Below are 23,905 nucleotides of genomic sequence, written 5' to 3'. Positions count from 1 at the left end.
CTTGCAATTACACTTAACTCTAATTTTGCAATCGTAATTTACAATGTTCGAGATAATTGACAAGTAATCTATGAATGTATACCGATCTAAATTTGGACTCAAAAGATTATCGAGTATTCTATGAACATCTAACTCCGTATCATTTTCACTTATATGACAATGGAAAGTATGTTTAAAAACGGATCATAATCTTTATATATTAGTATACTCTATTAATTTCACTTCATTATTTCTATCTTCACACACAAATGAAACGAGTTATCTGTTACTAATTTGAATTAAAAATGAAAACTTCTTATCCTACAAGCTAGGAGAAGTTTTTTCGAGATAGATAAAATCGTTAAATATCACCTCTCCTTTTACCTAATAAATTTTTCCATTTTTTTTTTTTTTTTACCTGGACACGGCACCATTAGGTATTTACCAACAAAGGATGAAGGGAAAAATAAATGAAAGATGACAAAAGTAAACAAAAAATAAAAAGAAAATATATATAATCTTCACATTGATTGGATAGGATAGATTTGGGAACCGTGGCGAGGGGAGAGCTGAATGCTTTAAGGAAACCGTGGGGAAAAAATTATTAGAAAAAAATTACTGTTTAAAAAAGTGTAAGTTATTTTGTTTTATTTCATGTAAGGGTAATACTCTAAAAAACACTGATCTAACATACATATGACAAATTTTGTCCTAAACTAATTTTTTGATAATGAAAAATCGTAAACTGATACGCCTATAACAAATTTATCATAACTGACAATGAAAAATAAAAAATTGAGACACTTGTAATAAATTTACCCCAAATTAATTTATTCGACTACCAAAAACCTAAATCGATACATCTGTGATAAATATAACATCTGTTAAATTATATTAATATCACAAAAATCACAAAATTTTTATCATTATGATAAATGGAGAGTAAAATCCCAAACCAGTACATCAATTAATTTTTACGTGTCATTCAAATTAGTAATTTGACAGTAAAATTTAATGAAAACTAACAAATGGCAAATTGATCACAAGCATACCAGTTTTTGGTAAATTTGTCAAATGTATACTAGTTTGTTATTGTCAAAAAATTAGTTTGAGATAAATATGTCTAAACTATACTAGTTTGGGATTTTTCAAGTTATTAACCCTTTTATGTATTGAGATGCAAAAGTATAGGATTTTAAGATTAGATATTGTGTAAAGTGCAATTTCAAATAAATAAAGATAGTTATTTTTGCAATGTTTCAATAAAATGCCTTCAAAATATCCATATAACAACTTGGACTTTGGTGGATTCGATTAGATTGGTCCAACTATTCTTGATCCGACCGACTTTTACTTTTTTTTTTTTTTTTTTGCCTTTTCAAACCATGTTGATCCCCATTAAAAAACACTTTTCAAATTCATAATTAAAAATAGTTGTAATAATTATAAGGAAATCTCTTAAATCTCTTGGGCACTTTGTAAATCTATCCTAATAATTAAACAAATCCGATCATGACTTCAATCTCAACTTTTTACCCAAAAAAGAAGAAGAAGAAAGTTCGTGATAAACCTTTGTAAGTATCTACTGTGCCCACGATTACACTTAGTTCTAGATAGCAATCATATTTTACAACATTCAAAATAATTGACAAGTAATCTATGAATGTTTACCGTTCTAAATTTAGACATAAAAAATTTTCGAGTATTCTATGAACATCAAACTCTCTATTAGTTTCACTTATATGACAATGAAAAGTATGTTTAAAAATAGATCAGAATCTTTACATATTATTGTACTCTATTAATTAAACTTCACTATTTCTATCTTCACGCACAAACGAAATGAGTTATGTGTATTAATTTGAATTAAAAGTGAAAACTCGTTATCCTCCAAGTTAGGTGAAGTTTTTTCAAGATAAATAAAATCTTTAAATAATGCCTCCCTTTTTACCTAATAAAATTTTCCAATTTTTTCTAGACACGGCATCATTAGGTAATTACCAACAAAGGATGAAGGAAAAAAAAAAAAGAAAAATATATATATACATATATATGCATAACATTCACATTGATTGGGTAGGATAGAAACCCTTTTACTTCTTTCTTTCTTTCTTTCTTTTTTGTTTATCTTTTTTCTATCTTTTTTTCTTTCCTGGCAATCATTTTTATTATAGAAAAAAATAGTAAACATTTGATTAACACACTAGTAATCATTTTTATATCATTTGATTAAAAACCTATCTTCATTTATTATATAGCTTTTATAAGTTCTCTCTCTCATAAATAGTTTTTAATTAAAGTCAATTTTAAGGAGACAAGGGTTTCAAAATTGATTAGCAAAGTGATGCATCGAACTCCTATCCAATGATTGATTTATAACTTCTTAAGATACGCACTTTTGTTTCATTAAGTAACTTAGTATATTCATTTGAAACAAGATTCAGTACACAATGTTACTACTTGCTATTGTTTCTCTTCGCTTTTGAACAATCCACATATTGCAAGTCGAGACTTTGAAAACCTAGTTGATCTACAAGCTAGTGATCAATGCTCTCGTCGTCTTTTCTTTTGTGATATGTTAATTTACACATCTATGGGATGAAATTCAATCACTAGTTTTGAGATGCAAAAGAAAAAGTTCGATGAGTTGGTTGAAGACTAGGGCATTAAGACTTCGGTTAAACCAAGGGCTCCGATGTAGATTATTGGAACCAAGATGACTTCGGTTCTGAATCGTGCGATCTTCCTCTTCTTATACTTCGATTCCAGTTCCTCTCCGAAGAAGACGACGCTTCTTCTTTCTTGCTTCACGGGGGGCCGGCATTTCCCTCGAACTTCTCCAAATTGCAAGCAGTTGTGTAGGGGTTCAGGCATGGCCGAGACCGGAGATGAGAGGCCACAGACCATGATATTTATAAATTCATCATAAATTTTAGGACGCAAAAGAAGTAAAAAGATTTATAAGTGTCATAAGTGTTGACAATTTTTTTATTTTTTATTTTTATTTTTTAAAATTTTCGTTACCTCGTCATTTTTGTCGTCCATATATTATTCTTATTATATGGTGTTTTGGCAAATAATAGAATCATCACTTCAATTTATCTTTTGAAGCATATATTACACTAAAAGTGAAAAGGACCCCAGAATTGCGGATAAAAAAAAAAGTATCATAATTCATTTGGCCTGGAAATAACACCAACCTAATTCATCTAACTCGCACGTTTGATTAATTCAGCATAGGAGTTCGTGGACCTATAAACGATTATGAAGTAGATATAAGCCATGTAACTCCTATTCGAATGAGAGCAAAATGTTTGTTCATCATATATTAGAGTCAATTATAAAATAAATTCTTGAAAGATTTTGCATTCATTATTTTTTTCCCTCAAAGACACGTATTCATAAAAATAAAACATAAAAAAATAAAAATAAAAACCTTATAATTATTGATCAATGGTATAGTCTTATTGACTAAGAAAATAATTTTCTTTGATGAAAACTACTGAACCTATTAGAGAGGTCGCCTCATTGTCCTTGGATCTCACACACACACACACACACACACACACACACACACACACACATATAGCAGATCTTTTAATATCCATCAACAAATTTTAATAGTTATCTACTTCCGACTCCATATGGAAAAAAAAAAAAATCGAGATGGGCTACCTGGCAAAATCTTTAGCACAGAATATGCAATGGTGGCTTGAATCATGTAGGAATTCTCTGTGAGTATCAATTGCCCCCTGTACATGAATTCTAAAACAATGTTTCTAAAACAATGTTTCGAGGAAAGCTACGCTAAACAACGTAAATTTTGTCTCTCTAGTTCTCTTAGAATTCTATGTCTGCATTCACCAGTGTCTTACTCCAGCCCGTCCGCTAATCCTCAAATAAATCCCAAATGAAAAACAGTACTCCCATCAATGAATTTAAATAAGCATATAAATAATCGTCTTCATCACCTCCCCATCAATATCATGATTGATATCAGAATGGCGGACAGGGTCATTCATAGTGCGTTAGCCAAGCATATGCGGTCATGATCATCAATCGTATTTGTGCTGAATTTCCTTTTCCGTCAACTGCAAGTGTTCCCAATTTCAATAAACCATCATGGTTTTGCTCCTTCAATTTGTGTATCGAAGAGACAATCTGAGCTGATCTAACCTATACTCATTTTGAAGGAAATAAAAAGAACTACTTCAACTGATGTGCTTATCATCCTCCTCCTCCTCGCGTTCTTCCTCACTCTCCCGCATGTCCGACCTTCACTCTCGCTCGCGTACTTCTTCGTACCCGCGGAGCTCTGCTTTGCCAGTGCGCCGTGGCGGCAAGTCTCCTTGCTCTACCTCTCATGAAGATATTTATGTTAGGGTGATTGGTTATTTTCTGCACTATTATTATGACTATGTATGTACCATCTCCATCGTCATGTTGCTAAATCAAGCCACCGAATGAATGTTATCTTGTGATCCCACATTTGTGCCTCTCAACTTCAGATATTCCACATTATTGTTACCAATATAATAAGAAAAATAACCAAAAAAGTCATAAATCTATTATAATGTGTCAATTGGGTTATGAACTCTTTTCTTTTCCTAGTGAATTCATAAACCTTTTGTATTTATGTCATTTTAGTCATTCAGCCAATTTTGACAAAAAATCATTAACATGAATGCCGGTCATGTTATATGGCGTGGCCGGTGTTGACAAAGACAATTTTTAATAATATGTTAACTTTTCGAAATTTTATTTATTTTTTCTTTTGTTTATTTTTTTTCTTCCTTTCTTCCTCTAGCCAGTCAGCAGTTGCCAGACTTTGGGTGGCTACGAACGAACGAGGAGAGAGATAACTGAAGAGAGAAGACTTTTTAATTTCTTTGCGTAGATTCCACATCAATTGTTGACATGGAATGGTTGAGACGTGTCAATATATTGATGGATACGAGTGAAAATATGGATGCCACGCAGGATATTGACGTAGTGCTATTAGATCCTTGAATATCTTCTTTGAGAATGGGGTATCGCAAACATGTCTAAGCCAAGCTCTCTCACAGAGCAAGTAAACCATCTGATTTTGAAAGCGTATTGGAAGAGTAGTGGTCTCTTTATTTTGTCACAGCCTTGTGAATCCAGTTCCCACTGGGCTTAATAATGGCTGGATATCGGTTACAGTTGATATTACTTTTGCTACGTTTGATTCTTTTTATGTAAGGATTTATGTTCTTCAATCGTACTTACTTATCAATCAAAACTCAGTATCATGATGCATCTCTTCATATATGCAAGCATAATACTCTGAAGAAATTACAAAATGATCATGCCCATGAAATAAACAACATTGGATCTTAACAAATACATCTCGGTCCTTAAAGAATGAAATATACTATCCACTGAATTAGTAGGCATCATCAATGAATTCACTGGCAATGTATGCATGCTCTATCACATATCGAATAATTCACAGGAGAAAAAGGAACGTGGTACTCAGTAGTTATTTTTGGCTAGCACGCCATGATCAATTACAATCACATATTTCCTGCACATGGCGTTCTACTGAGCATTTTCTCATTTTGCAGAGACCTGTTGGGCTATTGCATTAAAGTACTTACGCTCTCTTATCGTCTTTATATATTGATCATCGGATACTAGACTTACCATTCTCTGCTGATATCGACAGAACCGAACAAAACTATCTACCGTAGAACCGTGGTCACCCACGAACAGCCCATGATACCATCTCTGGATGTTCTGGGTCAATGGAGGCTAGCCAATGTATGGTATCTTGTAACATATTGGTGTCACAGCCATGTTACCTGATTGAATTCATTGAAATATTGTAGATGTTGGTAACAACATAGGACATGACAACAGCATGCATGGTTATTTTTTGGCTTTGTGTAGCTGCAAAGAACATATCCAGGTCAAGGGGAGGCCCATAAAAATAAACTATATCATTTCTCAAATTCACAATTACCAATATTAGGAATAGATAGATAATATTGTTTCTCCAATTTATAGTAGTTCTAATATCTGAACTTAAGCTTCAATTAGATTTATTTTCTAATTGAGTCCGGTTGACATTCTTATTAGACAATCAAATCTAATTGAATTGAATTATTAAAGTAACAATGATCATGAACTTGATGGGAATGAGCCATTGTGCTATAACGTCCTCAATCTTCATAAGTTGAGTAGTGCTCGACTTACTCCTTTTGGGTTTCGGGGGCCTAATGCCTCGTGAATCATTACCAAGAATGGACAATTTCCGTTAATATATACACCTTAAATAGTCTAACGAGTGCGAAGTGTTGAATCTGCTCTAAATTTAATATTGAGGAACAATCTCAGTTTTTGTACACAACAATAGTGATAATACTAAATGATTTTATATAAATTAACCCTTCAATATATAAGATTGGTAATCAATTTTTGTCATGTTACCTTTTTTTTTTATTGAGACGTTTTCCTTCTTCGTTACTACACTATTGTCAGGTCCTTAGACAACCTCAGCATCAGGACAAAGTCTTGGACGGCCCTGTTGGGATCTTTTTCAAGGATTTTGTTAGGAAATATGAAGAGCGTTTTCCTAGGGAATTCTTGAGTAACGATCAGAATCAAGAAATGGAATTCCTAAGTAACGATGAGGATCAAGAAAGGCGCAAGCCGCGGAAGAACGGTTTGGGCAGCTTCTTTTGAACGGGCCAGCCCCAAATAATCGTCCTGGGAGAGCAACTTGGGCCCCTTTTCTGTTTGTTTTTTGGAACGAAAGCAATTAAATCTTAGGAGAACGGATTTCTTTTCAAAAAAATTTAGTGTTGTGTTTTTGAATTGATGTTTCACCCTTTAAAATTTCACTTACAAAGTGCATTTATTGTGTAGAAAATAAATGATTTGAAAAGTATTTTCATAAAAACAATTGCTTATCTCTTATACAAATAAATCAACAAAAAATATTTCCGCTGCCCTGAAAATTAGTAGGCATATATTATAGTCGATAACGAAAAAAATTTCATTGAATATTATAATTAAGCAGTGGAAGAGATTTTTTTTGGAAAAATATGTTTTGATTCATTTATTTTACACAAAACAAACACACTTATTCTTTTTGCTCAAGCACTTTATTTTGCTTTCTCAAAATACTTAAGTTTTTCATAACACATAAAATAGGTATGCAGATTCTCCTATAATCTGTTTGAAAATATTCAAAAAGTTTGAGCATTATTATAAAAGCATAAAGGATGAGTTACACTTGGTATTATCAATTCGTGCATAAAATTGGCATATCAAGTTTTGTGGCAGATTGCAGGAGAATGTTGAAGTTAGTGAGCCACATTCAATTCCCTGATTGGAACTCATTACATCACTCAGTAAACTAATTAGCTAAAAATTATGTTTAACCCAAACAATGCTAACTAATAAGCAATGGAGCAACTTATCGTTGCTACCGGTCTCCTTAGGCGATAAAATAATTGCTGTAAGTTAATCATGATCTTATAATTGGCAAGTACTTCGGGATTTGATGTTTCAATCAATAACACTCCCATGAAAGAAACTCCAAACAAAATAAGGAAATTATTTTGCGCAAATGCCGGTTTAGGATGTCACTTTCCCATGATCAATCGAGAAAAACCGATGTTACTATAAATGATCGCCACTCAAAATGTTTAATCATTAAATCAGTCTTTAGATTTGCAAGATACTATACGTATACGTACGCAAGAATTTACAAGACGAATTACGCGAGAGAATTAAATGAGAGAGAGAGAGGATGATATCCTTTTTTCGCACCCAATGAGAATCCCGCGCGACCTCTTTTATTTATTTTTATTTTTTTCGTGAGAGTGGATTGTGATGACGAGGCATCGTGGAAGTAGAAGTAGTCCACCACTAATCGCTTTAATCCACGTGGAGAACGCTCATTGGGCAGGGTCGTTGGCGAAAAGTTCCTGCACGCAATGCAAGACCTGGTCCTGCTCCTCCTCCTCCGATCGCGTCGCCTCCGTCTGAGCTTCCCTGCATTTTTGTCGATACCTGACGGCGACCCTCCTTCCAATCTCTCTCTTCCTCTCCCTCTCTCTGTGAAAATGGCGGCGCGAGACGGCGGCGAACCACCCTCGCGGGGCGCTCTGGGCGCGGAATCGCTTCGCATTCCACTGGTACCGAACCATGTCGCGAGCTCCGTTTCATCAGCGCGATCGCCGTTGAGACTTGTCTCGCGTGTGCTGCCTGAGATCTTCCTCTCCATCCTTCTTTCTTTTCTTCTTCTTCTTCTTCTTCTTTTTCTCTGCGTTCGACGGGAAACAGAGGAACAGAGGATAGAAAAAGAACATCTTTTTTTCGGCTCGTTTTGCTTAACGGTGTACCGAGACGAAATGGGTCACCCGTCGTTGTCGTCGTTCGGACCTGTTCCGTTCGCGTTGCTTGGTTTTGGAGACAGATTTCGCCTGCATTGTTGATGCCCGATTTCCTTCGAAATGCATAGGGCGAATCGCATCTCTCGCCTGTGTTTTTTTTTTTTTTTTTTTTGCGCCTGAATGGCATTCTCTTCGTGATCTTTTATAAAAAGGAGTTCCTTTTGTTGTTTCACCGGAACAGAGGACTGCCTCGGTTGTGTTTTCGGGTTTTCTTCTTGTTTGTCAGGGTTCGGAACTTAGGGGTCCCATCAAGAAACAGAGCATAGAATGTGGTGGAATGAAAAGGGTCATCGATTGATGAGGTTTGCTTTCACAGGGTCCGACGGAGAAGCAGCCAAGAAGAACTCGCGAGGAGGAGGCTACTGGAGAGAACGCGGGGTTGACGGAGCTGCCCACCAAGATAATCTCCAACATACTGTCGAGGCTGCCGGTGAAGACGCTCCTGCGGATCAGGTCCGTTTCCAAGGGCTGGCGCTCCATCATCGACCACCGGTCGTTCGCTGATTTAGTCTTGGCTCAGTCACCCGTTGCTCCGACCTCACCTCGCTCATATCCATCGTCGGCAACATCGAGCCGACTCACTTCGGCTGCAGGTTCTTCAGCTTGGACCATCAGACTGGATTCGCGGTTCCCTTGGGCCAACTGGACCAGACCATCATCTCGACCGGGCAGGAGTGGCAAAGCGTCAACGGGTTGATTTGCTTCGACATCGGGGACCTTACGTACCTGTGCAACATCAGCACCAGAGAGGTCAGGGTCCTTCCGCCCGCGCGTCCCAAATTCCCCGTCCATTTGCACCGCGGTATGCGCAGCTTCAGCGCCTTGGGCTTCGATCCCGTCACGAGACGGTACAAAGTCATGAAGACGTGGGTTTCGAACAACCTCAACCATGCGGGCGAAGTTATCACGGCGAACAAGATTCTGACGTTGGGAACCAATTCGTGGAGGAAAATCAATAGCGGCCCTATCAATTTTCCCTGCGGAGGCAGCGTTTGCATTAATGGAAGCATTCATTTCCTCACGCTTGACTTGATGAGCAACAAAATAATAGTGGCGTTCGATGTTGAGACCGAGAAGTTTAGGACTTTAGCATTGCCCGATGGTGCCCCGAATCAGGTGCATAAGATGAAGTTAATAGCATTTGGAGGCTGTCTGACGGTGTTGGACTATGAGCATCTTGAGGATGAAAACACCATATCAATGTATGTACTAGAGGATTACAAAAATCGAGTTTGGATGGAACGTCCAATCGTGCTGCCCCGTAGTTGGAAAGAGGATCTAAGTCGTTCTGAGGAGTTTCACGTCAGTAGTGTCCGTGCCGGAGAAATCTTGCTTGCTCCAAAGGTTACGGCTGGTGAAGTGTACTTCCTGTCTTATGATGTAGAGAAGGGGACTCTGAAGAAGGTTCAAGTCCATGGTCTACCGCCGTCTCTATTAAGGAGTCCTGTTATCATCGCCTGCGCACCCATCGGATATGTGCATAGCATTTTGGCTTTGAGTGAGGTTTAGGCCTTCTTTATATAGCAGTAGTGCAGGCAAATAGCATCAGTGCACATATTTAATCATCTGATGTGCTTTCAAGTTATGGTCTTCTGAACAATTCCTTCAAATAAGTTGCATGTTTACTTTGACACTTGGAGCTGGTTTACATCTCTTAACGTTGTGCTGTATATAATTGGTTCTTTCCATAGCATTACTTTCCATGTTTATAGGCACCGCCAATTGTTCATATCATGCTTGATTGGCTTCGCATGTTAGGATTTCTACGATTTTCATTCCTAAGTAGGCTCCTCAAATATTTTGACTCATTTTTGTTACGGTCAACTAGAGTGATCAATGGAGATTTCCCAGGGTAGGCACTGAAACAGCTCTTCCAGAGGAGAGAAAGTGAAATTGTTTTGTTCGAATGGGTCAGAACAAGCCTTATCTCTTCTAATTTGAACCCATCTATTTGTCAAATCTCTTTCTTGGCAAATTTACAAGTTCTTTCCTATTTAGTCTCGAACTGAAAAAGAGATCATCAATCTGCACAATGTGACCTGATTATTAAGCATCGAACTTCCTTATGCTTCTGTTATTCCTTGCTCTCAGGGAAGATGACTGCAATTTTCTGCTTATTGTTGTTGTCGCAATTACCCGTTCAGCTATTAAACTCTTCTTCTTGAGGAGTGTTTTTCTACAGTCAACACATCAGGGGGATTGTCCGAAAGCCAAAGTTCTCCCCTACCTAATCTTCTGTAACTTGTAATAGTCGCTCACATCCTAAGTTGTTTTGATATCGCGTTGAGAAGAACAACTGGAAGAGTAACAACTCGTTCGAGTGGCAAAAATTTTGTCCATGGGTCGGTTGCGTGCTGGTATTGTAGATTGGCGTTAGTGGGTACAAAGACCACCAATATTAGCAGATGCAACTGATTGATAGATGATTAGCAGAGATTTAGTATACTATGGGAAGAGAAAGTCACTGATCATATGTTGTTATCATCGTCGGAAGTTCAATGCACATAAGATCACCTCATATTCTTACTGTACTGGAACATTTTATCTGACTTGCAGCATCCAAAGTGCACTACATGCTTTTGTAGATCAACATCCGATTATCCTTGCAGATTAGTATGCATTGCAACTGTTATATCGTGAATTTTTCGTTTCTTCTGCAGTCACGAACATTGTCCTTGTTCATTAATTTTTTGAGTCTTTATGTACATGTGCAATCCGCGTTCACTCTCCTACTAGCATCGAACCATAGTTGCTAGTTTTAGTACTTCACTTGCTTGTGCTCTCTCGTTAGCTTTCACATTCATTGTGATAAACATTTTTCTAGCCCGTTGACAAGTTCTTTCCCCATTTGGAGGAAAGAGAGATTGCGGTCCATTTTTTGCCTTGCCATCAGATAAAAGTTGTCTTAGGTCCTGGATGCGTACATCTCTGTATGTATGTGTTTTTGGAGAAGCCAGTATTCAGTCGAAAAGCAGTGGAGTTTAGAAGCAGGTCATGGTGTTGAAGCCCTTAAAGATGTCGACTTTCAATGAGAGCGATCTCAATGAACAAGATTGGTTTTTCTCTCAGTTCACGTACACGCATTTCATCTATGCGGCTCTTCCACTTTTCTGTCAAGATGTTGTCTTCTGCCAATCAAAATCCCATCAGGGTAATCGAGCTCTTTAATCAATTTTCGGTTCCTAAAAGCCGTCATACACCTGAATTTGTGAAAAAGCATTACTACGCCGACATTCGCTGTCTGACAACTAACATGCATAACAATTCGGTTGTGTCATCATCTTTAAGTAAAACTTCTGTCGAGGAAAACTTCTACGTCATTCTCCTTGACTCATCCTAGTCATCGCCATCAGCTTGCTGTGAATTGGATGCCGCCTAGTTGCGGATGGATTGAAATTAACGTAGATGGTAGTGCGTTTCAAATCTGCATTGCCTGCAGCATTTTGCATGATGTTGAGGGTCAATGGCTATCATCTGGGTTCACCATTCCTCTGGGCTGGTGCTATAGTGTCATTGCCGAGTTAGTCGCTATTCAAGGATTTTCCATGGCATCGAACTTGGGTTTCTGTTCAAAAAAAACTTGGGTTTCTGTCGAGTCATCTGTGAATGCGACGCCCACCATCGTGTCTAATCGACTCTGCTCTTCCATCAAGTCTTGCCATCCCCCTTTTGCCGCTTATCCGAGATTTTGTCAGATCCTTATTCATTAAGACCGGACTTGCAAGCTCCAACATAGTCATGGTGAGGCAAATTTTTGTCAACTGATTCTTTTGCCTCGTGGGCTACTCTCCATGCTTGTGGCTATGTCAGATTCTTATTCATCGACATCCAAGCATCACTCTCAGGAGCGATAACAGATCCAGGTAACAAGTTATGAGCCGACTTCACTGTAAAAGAACCTGTCCTCGACCAGATGAGGAGTCGGACAATGTGGACAAGCAAGGGACCGGAATACTGCGTACGATGTTTACGATCTCTGCTGGAAGATTAAAGGTTTGAGGAGGAGATGTCCCAAGAGTGATTTGGCAAAAATTGAACCTGTCAACAGTTGAGTTATCCAAATGTCAAGTTCACCTTCTGTGAGTGAAAAACAAATTTGGACAAAGCCGCAGACCTCGCAACCGGAATGGAAGGATGGAGTGGAAAAACCAAGGTCGCAACCCATTTTCCTCGGACTTTTTCACTGATCCTTTAGATTCGACATTTGAAACGCGCCCTCTTTAACTTATTCACCCTATAAATAATAGTCCGTTCGCGATATTTTACATGTCAATTATTGATCTTCTCGTGCCATCCTATATTTATAGCCATCCTATATTTATAGCCGACCCATATTATGGATGGAGACGCCAGACAACTTTAGTCTTGCAGCCTGGCTTGAATAGCCTCCGAAATTATAAGTTTCGCCATGATTTTCGGTCATTGGTTGGCCGTAATTGTTGGAGAGGGTTTGCATTTCAATTAGGGTCTGTGTGGAGGGTTAAGAAAAATCGAATATGTTAGTATGATATCATGAATAAGAAAGCAAATATATCTAATATATAAGATGGCGAATCTACACCTTGATCATAAAAAGTGATTTTAATTTGCCTACTTTAACTTCAATATTATTCAATCCAAGTCCAACAGAGGATCCGATAATTAGCAACTCACTTTCACTTCAACTACATATGCCCGATTGTGCACAATTGTATTTGTTATTAAGATTATTATATGGTAATGACTTCTTTCGATTATATAACTTTGTTTATCCATGTGAATCATGATAAGATTGAAGATTTTGATGTCCTTCGTGGCAACCAAGTGGAATCACAAATTTTATGGCACAACATTGGCCCATCGGCTGAAAAATTCAAAGTGCATTCGTAACACAACATCTCATCTCCTTAAGCCAATTTCCCCAGGCCAAGTCATGCGAATCCTCGTATTTTCTTTCGATGACAGGAGCGTGTCTGAAGAATCAGTGTCCGTTCGGCCATTCAAACTCTCCGAAGAGCCCAAGCCCAAACAGACACGCCTCCCAACTTTTTTCTGGGCCATTTTCTTAATTTGGCCCGCGCAAGCTTTTCATTCCCCAGAGGCATCCCAATCTATTGTCTGAGTTTGGATTCTGCATCTGCATCTGCCGGTGATCCTCCGATCGCCAATCGGAGCTTCAGAAATCCGGGTAAGAATCCCACGGTCCCCCGCTGGTTTCTCGATTATTTTCTTCAACTGAATCTCTGGCTCCCAGCGAAACAGAAGGCATTGAGCTCCAATCTGATTTGTTTCTGGTGCAGAGGTTCTTCCCCTCATCGTCGCGATTGCAATCGAGTGAAAAACCATGGGATTTGTCGTAGCGAGCCTGATTTTTACAGTGATTGGGATACTTGCATCGCTCTGTACCAGAGTTCTCTGCAACAGGGAGCCATCGAGTCTGGTAGGGTCTAATTGGTTGCATTTGATATTCGGTGCATGCATCGCCTAAGGTAATTTCGTTCCATCGCCTCACGAATCGCCACAACAAGTCCATTATCATTATCTAATACCAATTGTTAGCTGTCCGTGACGAACTTTCGAATCGTTCAACCCAAGCTGTCAATGAGCCCGTTTGGTTCGGCTTTTGAGGAATGCATTTGCAAAAATGCAAATATCTTTGGGTGAATGGAACTTTTCCGAAAATGCAAATGTCGTTTGGTAAAATTTGCATTGATGAATAACTTTAGCCAAAATACCGTTTGGTAAAATTTACATTTATTATTAACTTTTATTAAATTAAAAAAGCAAAAATATGTTTATATTTTTTTTTTTGAAGTCTAGCCACCGGACCGCCGGTCGGCGGTCGAATCACCGAATAAAAATATGTTTTTATTTTTTATATAAACATATTTTTATATAAGAAATATAAACATATAAACATAAAATATATATAATAGATATGTTTATATAAATATATATTTATATAAAAAAATCGGAGAAAAAATAGATATGTTTATATTTATAAATATATATTTATTTATTAAACATAAAATATATGTTTATATATTTATACCGGACCGATCACAGTCGGCGGGCGAAACCCGAATAAAAATATGTTTATATTTTTTATATAAACATATTTTTATATAAAAAATATAAAAATATAAACATAAAAATATATAAAAAATAGATATGTTTATATAAATATATATTTATATAAAAACAATTGGAGAACAAAATAGATATGTTTATATTTATAAATATATATTTATTAAACATAAAATATATTTATATAAAAATGGATATGTTTATATCTATATAAAATATATATAAACATAAAATATAAAAAAATAGATATGTTTATATATTTATATAAAATATAAAATATTTATTTTTATATAAATATTTATTTTTATATTTATTTTTATTCGGGCGGCCGATTAGTTTCCCATGAGAGAGATGAACAATCGGAAGTTGCATTCGATATATGCAACTTGCCAAAGGACCTCAAGAGCCTGCGTTGGGCTAAAGACCTTTAGAGCCACTTGGAGATGCGGTGCATATCGCCAAAGTCATGCAAAAAACGAACCAAACAGGTTTTACATTTGGCCAAGGGACTTTAGGCCCAAATGAAAGATTCCAAATCTTTGAACCAAACAGACCGTAACATGGGTTAGAAACCCATTTTATGACTCACTTTTAGGGGACCAATTTATAAATGGGTGGAAACAAGTTTAAGATACCTGAAGGTAACTTTATATGGATCTATATGGTTTGCACATGACCCATATTCAACCCATTTAGTTTACCAGCCCAACCCATATAGCTGCCCTCATTTTGCTCGATTGCCTCGCTTAGGGAAAAAAGAAAAAGAAAAATGAAAAATGAAAACACAGCTCCACGAAAGCGTGTAGCCAACAGTCGTGCTCGGGGATCTGCAACTCTTGGGCAAGCTGCATCGGAACGAGTCGAGATGCATCGTCGTGAGCACTACAAGACCTCCGCGACATCGGGTTCTGGCTGCTCGGCCTGACGAGGTGGCCGCCCTGTGCTGCGAACCGGCACAGCGAAGTGGGGCAGTCGAGGAAGGAGAGTGAGGCGCGAGGTAGTGGAGGTTGATGCGCATCGGGGAGGCAGATCTGTGGAAGAAGGAGGTGACGGTGGCAAATGAGGCGCGGGATGCAAAGGTGAAGGAGGAGGAGGCAGCGGAGGACGGCGGTGTGCCTGGTCGGCTCGGGCTAGGTCCTTCTTCTGGTGGTGGCCACCATTTTTCTGTTGCAGTAGAGAGAGAGTGGATTTCTTTTTGAGAGAGAGAGAGGGGCTTAAGTTTCTAAATGGGGAAGGAGAGTTTTTTTTTTTTAATTTGAAAAAAAAAAATTGATTTCATTTTTTAATAAATTAGATTTTTATTTTTATTTTTTAATTTTACTTTCATATTATTTTATTTGAAAAATATGAGATATCTCAATGTTGAAACATACTTGAGTAGCAGTAATATTTAATCCCCATTATTTTTTAGCTCGATTTGTATATTATTTAAATATTATTTTTGTTTATGTATGAATCGATCAATTTCAAAGTCATTGATTGACAAAATCTAGAGTCTAATAGTTTAAAAAAAAATGGAGGAAAATTACAAAATGAGTTTTAAAATTTGTTGATTTCTTTAATTTTTTTTCTCAAGCCATTTATAACTCATTTAAAATTAAAAAGAGTTGCTTATATGAGATTGAGCTCGTTGAATCTGAGTCACAAAACGAGTATAGAACCCATTGTGCAGCCCTAAGTCTTTATAAGTATTTCAATTTATAAATTTTTTTAAGTTTTCTATTTTACTTACTAATTTTTCATTATTTTTTTTTCATTTGACATGAAGTTTGATCTAAGTAACATATACATGGGAGGTGTTTTGGATACGTGAGATTGGACCTCAATCCACCCATTTCAAATACTACTTTGATATACAAAAATTACATTAATTAGAGAAAATCAAGCAATCTCGTATGAAATTTATGATTATATTGATTATATGGTAGTGACTGCATGCATTGCTCTCAAAACCAAATATAAAGTTTTCAAAATCATGTTAATGTTGCTGTTTTTTTTTTTTTTTGAGCAAATGTTAATGTTGCCGTTTAAGTCATCATACTTTTGTCTTGTAATTCTTTATGAATTGCTTTTTGGGGGACAATATTCGAGGAATGATAGTGATTTGGAAGCCATCCAAGTACCTTTTTCCAGTTAAGGCAAGTGCATAAAAGCACCGGTGTCTTCCAAGTCAAAACACGAGTCTACTATAACCATATGTTAATCTTCAGGTAGCAGAGAATGTTCATCCAGTAGGATTGTCAATAGTGGCCAAGACAATTAAAGAGAGACTGGCGCATAATCAATCTTCTCGAAGAAGAGATGTGTTGGTGGGGGTGTAGATGTCAAAATAAGAACAAATAACTTATTTGAGTATTCAAATTTAGCATTAAATAAATAAAATAGAAATGCATACATAGGGTAATGAACTTGAGTCATCGCTTTGAGATTCTAACAAAATTGGGCAAATCATTAAATGTTGGTTTATCCTCCTAATCGACTAAAATATAAGTTATAATCGATGTCGATTGCCAAAATTGATCTCTTACTCTCCTACCTTTAAATAGCCCTGAGAGATGAGAGATGGATTGTAAAATCGAATTCAACACTCATTAAGGGTTCGTTCGTTTTGCGGAAAATATCATGTTTTGGAAAATATTTTTTTAGAAGTTGTTTTCCAGGAAAATGACTCTATTTTACAATGTTTAGCCGAAACCTAAACTTCCAATGGAAAATATTTTCCACCGTTCATTAGCTAATTTGATTGTTAGGGAAAATTATCAAAATTGAATTTTAATATTTTTAATTAATCAAAAAATTAGTTTTATTTTTTTATATTTTTTTAAAAATGAATTTTTAATTATTTGTATTTTTGAAAATTGAAATTTTTATTATTTCTTTCTTTTTCTTTTTCTTTTTCCTTTTTCTTTTCCTTCCTCCTTCCTCCTTCCTCCACCGCCGCATGCCCGGCGATGGTTGGCACTGCCCGGCGACCGACCAAAACCCGATCGCCAAATCCGATGAGCTTGATGTTGGGCCGATCTCACCCGAGCCCCGCCCAACTCGTCGAATTTGGCGAGGCTCGTGCTTTGCCCCCCGGCCGCGGGACTCGCCTCACCCGATCCGGGCGAGGCTTGAGCTTGTTGGGCTTGGGTGAGCTCGGCTTCACCAGATCGGGCTAAGTGGAGCCTCGCCAGCTTGGGGCGAGGCTTGAGCTGGCTTGCGGCCGGTCGTCGGCCACCGCCATGGCTAGCGACCAGCCACCAAGGAAGAAGATCAAATGGAAAAAAAAAGAAAAGAAAAAAAGAAAAGGAAAAAAAATTAAAAACTCAAATTAAAAAAAGAAAAGAAAAGAAAAAGAAAGCATAAATGTGTTGGTAAAAAGAAACAATGTGGAAGAAGTTATGGAAAATGTTTTCCTCTTCTCAAAAGAGGAAATCATTTTCCATAATCTTAAGAGGAGATTTTCCATTGACCGGAAAACATTTTCTTTGACCGTCTATTTTCCTCCATCCGAACACCGGAAATTCCGGAAAATGCTTTCCCGAAAGTTGTTTTCTATGAAACGAATAGACCTAAATCATGTTCAATAGGTTAGCTTTGAGCAATACAACATCGAAAGGGAGTGATAGGAAGTGTTGGCCGTTTGTAAGGATAATCGTCAAACTTTATAAATGATAGTTGTTAATGCATAGTTCTAATTGTACTTGAAAAAAAAATGATCTTAGAGACGAATAACTTACTGAATGAAAAATAGTCATCAATGAGTGACAAAATCTCTTTGTTTTGTTGGACAGTAACTTGGAACAATATTCTTACTTGTAAGGATCTCGGGAAACAGAATTTCATTCTTGCGATTGGTGTTGCATGTTCTTTTGTCGACTTTGTGACTGAACAAAACAAAGTTAACTGGACGAACAATACTGAATGCGCGTGAGAGAGAACAATTTGACTTTGAAGAGTTACTAGGTGATCTAATATATTCTATAAATATTAAGTAAACAACCATAAGTTTTCTCAGGTTAAATTAATGTATCAACGGCAGTTTACTCGAGGAAACTTGCCTGATGAAAGATATGAAGAAGGCATCAATATCCGCAACAGGGAATTTGGTTCGGATATGCCGTTCAACTGAAAGCTTACTCGCAAAGCACTACTTTTCGCACGTCCACTTCCCAGACAGACGGAGTCGCCTAGGAAGATAAAGGTACCTATCCTGATAATGGCCAGTAATCGCCACTCTCTTCCCCACTTTCCCTCACCATTTATCACCGGGAAGAGGAAAATTCTTGGGAGCATGAGGCAGACCATCACTAGATATATCAGATGAAACTGGCCAGGGATCATCATTTTTTTTTTTACCTCAGAACTCTTTCCATTACTCTCATCAATGATAATGATCTCTGTTGAATCCCGTATCTCCTGACAATTTATTGGACCATGGATGTTTCCATCAGTCTCATTAGCGTTATCAATTTTCGAGGATTTTTGCTTCATCTGAAATGTCGTAAAACCAGGTCAACTATAAGAAGCAACTCTGCAAAGCAGAAGCACTACAAATACCACATGTACAAACTATCTCTTCAGGATCCCAAGGTTTCTCCTCAGTAATGTCCTAAACAAGTCAACATGCGCATCTTAAGTATCAAAACCTTTCACGAAATACATCCCACACCCACTTTTCTTTTCTCGAATAAACAGCATCTCTAGAAAGAGTCCCGACGACCGAAAGATTCGAGAAGATCATACATTTCTGAACAAATGACAACAAGGATCCAATTTATACCTCCAGACTGGAGTTTCCTAGGTAGGGACATACTCTATCAAAAGGCCCGCCAAAATCTCATTGCTAGAACATCCCGAACCGGGTTAATTCGGCGGGCTAATAACAGCGGAGCCGGTGAAAACTGCATCTTTCCAGAAGCAAATTGATGTAGATTCCCACTCCGACAGTCAATGAGAACCCAAGGGCATTCGACACTATCCTAAGGGGACTTGCCATTAGCATCAAAGTGGTTAACTTCTGGAACAATGTCAATATCGAACTGGTTACCTTCTGGAACAGATTAAGACACGTAACCAAAATCCAAAACTCAAATCGGAGCAACAGAATCGGTTTTCGAAAAATCATTCCGTTCTTCCAACTTTCATCACACTCGTGTGCAAGTATAAACCGACACCAACAATCGAATCAGAGAAGCGAAATGGGCTCAAGCGAATGCATTCTGCAGCCTTGGTTAAACCCTACGGATGCCGAGATCTCCACATGCCATCCCAAAGATCCAAACTTTAATACGGGATTAGGGAAACCAATCAGTTCCTACGCGGTCACAGCACGTTTTTTCAAATCAAAACTCAAATGGCACACGCACTTTTTCATTTTCTTTCCTTTTTACTTTCAATAAATAAAAATAAAAACAAAAACTCCGTATAATCATATTCAATATTGCATACATTAGTGTTAATGAATTTTACTAGGATAGTGCACCGACAATTCTTCAAAAGGTATTGTTTTTCTAATGTAATCAATGAATTTGCAAGTAATGTGATCAATTGAAAGTACAAAAATCCAAACCTTAATCTAGGATTAATGAATTAATCTAGAATGAATGCTAGCTATTTCCTACAGGGAAGACCTCTTGGCGAGAGTAAACTCTCGACATGATTTAAAAAAGTCAAAGCACAAAATTCAGGAGACACATCATCCAACCCGCAAATTTCACTCCGCCTTAAGCTGTTGGTCTTCAAGTTGTAGTAAAACATGCACACAGGCTTTGATAAGGTTCGAGGCGCGAACAATAGTTCACCAGAACGAACCGTACCCACTGGAAAAACTCGGCGGTCCGGGGCAATCTCCTTCCAATATGAGGGCAAGCTGAAAACTCTCTTCTTCCATATTTCCTGATCAAAGTCCTCCGGGATCCACATAATAATCTCCTCACAAGACAGAGCCTTGTTACGATCCACCATCGCAACGTGCTCCTCGAATTTAATAAGGAGGGCTCTGTGTATATCTTTGTGGGCTTCGGCGGGAATTGTAATCATGCGAAAACTCTCCGTCCTAACATCAAACGCCACCAGGTAATCATCCCCATGGACGCCATGCAAACAACTCCAAGCCATGTAATAAACCACCCCATCGAAGCAGACCTCGCGACCCTTCTTATCATGGGCTGCACAACCTTCGACCTGCCTCCACTTCTCTGTCCCCAGGGTGAGCACCCATGACTCCATGATCAACCTGCCATCGAGCCCTCCCATAATAATCACACGTGTGCTCAGAACCTTATGCTTCCTCTCGACAGGATCGAATCCAAAAGAATGCATTTGTTGATAACATGAAAAAGAAGCATATCGCTCGGTTATTCTAGGCAATCCGAAAGTCGCATACATCCCTGTCAGGGGATTTGTAATTTGGATGTGACCGCCGACTTCGAGGCTGACGAGGCCTTGTTGAGACTGCAAAACGAAAGGACCAGTCCAGCCATGAAATGAAAAGGGCAGTGTAGCGATTTGGGCTCGACCGTTGTGAGGCTCAAGTTGGTCGACTGAGAAGACTCCTCCACGCTCATCATCTGGGTCGTGGAAACCAACAAGGAGTTTCGGGCGAGTCGCGGAGTGAGTCAAATGCAAGTCGATGAAGTAAGGATCGGAGATGAGAGAGCGCCAACGAGTGGAGACGCAAGTGAATTGGCAAAGCGATTTGACGGGAGTCTTTTTAGGATCTCGATCAACAGGTGTTCGGGGACGATCATGGAATCTGTTGAATTATAATATGCAAAAACAAGAAGATCTTATAAATAAGCCAACAAGAAAAATATCAAAGAAATAAACGACGAATAATAAGGATCAAATATTTACGTGATTCGGTCTAAATATTAGTACTCACATCCATGAGAAGATCAAATAATAAATAATTTACTTTAATAAGAGAAACAGAGTTTATAATTATTCAAAGTATTTCTCGTACCTAGATTTAAACCTAAACCAAGTATTTATAAATAAATATGTTAAACTCACGACACAAAATCACTAGTGTTCAAGCCAAAGCAGTACCCAATAACTGAGTTCTTTCTTCTTAGCTTTATACGACAGCTTGCGGCTTTTCGCTTTATGTGACTCTTCTATATTCTCAGGCGGCGCTCCTTCTCGCCGAAGAGAAACCTGGCGTTTTATATATGTGCCCAAGTCAACAAATTTGACCTGGGCCCCACCGTGTACAACTCCAACGATGGTTTTTAATTTTTTTTGGTCTGATCCAACAATGGTTTGGCTACAATAACAATTTTTTAGGTAAAATTACTTATGATGGTCATGCCGTTCTTTTTGTTTCTAGTTTCTTATAGAAGATGGAAACAAACAGCCTAAGTTGATCTCACTAAAGGGAAATTATAAAGAAGTAAACCTGAATATAACCACCTTCCAATGAAGGCATAGGAATGTCGAATGCAGGTACGAAAGAATAAATTATCCATGCAACAGCTAAGTTTGCTATTAAACTGAAACGATTAAGTTGGATTACATGGGTTGAACAGCATACTATAAAAACAAGAAAATGCCAACTAAGGTATAAGTAAGGGCCATAAGTCTCGCTAGGCTTGGGTTTCTACTTCACAGCAACTAAGACATACAAAAACATCGCTTCACGGAGTAGTAAACTTAATAGCATAATCGGAGAAGTCAAAGGGGATCCATCTGACAGGTCAAGAAACTTTGAGAGGACTATCAAGCCAACTATCTCCTAAAGGCATTCAAACACCAATTTTTTAAGAAAATATAAACTGAACTCTGCAATGGCAATGCATTTGAAGCATAGTACAGGAAATAGTGGATTCCTAAACAAAAAGACTAGCTCAACAAAGAAACCATAACAAAACACTGATGAATCTGTAGTGTGCGAATAAAAGCAGCAGATGGCCATTTATAAGATCCGAAAGATCCTAGAATATGGAATGAGTCGGATTAGGAAAGAAAAATGTCATACATTGCACCATATGAGGAACAATACCTTTTTCAAAGAACTTGATGGAGCAAAAAAGGCTTCATATAGTCCCCCCTAAACTTTTTGCCTTGCATAATTATGCACGTTATTTTGATCCCTTCTCAATTATTATCCAATTGCAAATGAATTTCTGAGTTCCACTATAAATTCTAATTTCATTACATTATCCACCGGCAACAAATATGCAAGATAAGTAGTTCATAGACAATCCATCGTCTTTTTTTATATTCAACATGTTCTTCTTAAATACCTGATTCTGTGCTCATCAAATTATGATGCTAAATTTGACTAGCATAAAGATCATTTGTTTTTGTACCCAAATGATTCAGCATCTTAGCCAAATAAATTCACCGGAATCACCACATACAAAATCTATAAGCCAAACATCAAGCACACAGATTGTCCTGAAAACAAAGTATCAACAAGAAAAAAAGAAACCAAATTACGTGAAAAAATTTAACCTTTTTTTATACGACTCTTTCTTTCTGCCTCCATTTTCTCTGCTTTGATAGAGAACAAATCGAGACCTGCACTTAGGGTGACATCACGCTCAATCTTCTTTTTCCAATACAAACCTGCAATTTCCTTACCCTATGTCAGATATCATAATCATCAAGAACGAAAACTTTTAATGTTCATCTTCTTCACAAGAATGCATTATCCACAAATAATTTTCGAAAGGAGAAAGGTTCCCAAGCTGCAGATAATATTCTTGCTACAAAGAACATGGACACGACAATTCTAAAACACTATTATTATAAATGGTAAATAGTAAAAGTAATAAAAATTGGGAAAGGACAATTCGTCTGGACCATTAGCCGACATGTCCGCATGCCAAAAGTGATGTCAGTGAGGGTCAAATGCATCTTATAAATCTCAAGCAAAAGTATGTGAGCAAGATACGTTAGGTAACTGGCAGCTCGACAGCGGGAAAAGGAGCAATAACCATCTAGTTTAGCAACCAGCAGGCTAGCTGATTTTTCCTTATTTTAATTCAGTAGTAGGCCGCTCTCCAGCTTGTTTTGCTTCTTAAAGTGAAAACTTGCAAGCTCCAAACTATACTCAGCCTGGGCCTCGGGGACAGATTTCTCTAGCCATGCCTCTAAAACCTATTCCTCTGGTCCACAGAGTGAAAATAATTCCTCGCGATACTAACAATAAGATCAAAATTAGGTTTTTCCCTCATTTAGAATGGCCAAGAAATAAAGGTTCATGCCATTCAAGGAAAAGGGCAAAAATCAGAATTCAGCTTCGCGAGCACCAGCCACATTATGATTGAAATCAAGATCGTCCCTGAACCAACAATCACTTCAAGGGCGATCCTCAATTCAGGAACGAAAACTTACACTTCTCGTTAAGGTTAGAATCACAGAAAGGACCGTCACTTCAACTTCTTGGCAACGCACATTGCCTGGATAACCACAGCAAGAGAAGGCCAATATCAATCAATTCT

The 23,905-nt window shown here is 37.6% G+C and overlaps 2 protein-coding genes across 2 annotated transcripts; one reads left to right on the top strand and one right to left on the bottom strand.

Annotated features, from left to right (window-relative positions):
• The first annotated feature begins 8,075 nt into the window (after positions 1-8,075).
• Positions 8,076-9,914, top strand: LOC120295691 (F-box protein At5g62510-like). The gene is made up of 3 exons (XM_039317033.1): positions 8,076-8,147; positions 8,722-8,858; positions 8,915-9,914. Exons 1-3 carry the CDS (start codon positions 8,076-8,078, stop codon positions 9,912-9,914), a joined length of 1,209 nt encoding a protein of 402 aa, XP_039172967.1.
• A 1,223-nt stretch (positions 9,915-11,137) lies between these two features.
• Positions 11,138-23,277, bottom strand: LOC120295689 (F-box protein DOR-like). Its single transcript, XM_039317032.1, has 3 exons — positions 23,252-23,277; positions 20,105-21,210; positions 11,138-11,331 (listed from the first exon to the last, which is right to left on the bottom strand). The coding sequence occupies exons 1-3, from the start codon at positions 23,275-23,277 to the stop codon at positions 11,138-11,140; spliced, it is 1,326 nt and encodes a 441-aa protein (XP_039172966.1).
• Positions 23,278-23,905: the final 628 nt, after the last annotated feature.

Source organism: Eucalyptus grandis, chromosome 7, assembly GCF_016545825.1.
Source record: "Eucalyptus grandis isolate ANBG69807.140 chromosome 7, ASM1654582v1, whole genome shotgun sequence".
Classification (NCBI taxonomy): domain Eukaryota; kingdom Viridiplantae; phylum Streptophyta; class Magnoliopsida; order Myrtales; family Myrtaceae; genus Eucalyptus; species Eucalyptus grandis.
Note: the sequence above shows the minus strand (reverse complement) of the source record. Positions and strands in the feature narration are given on the sequence as shown.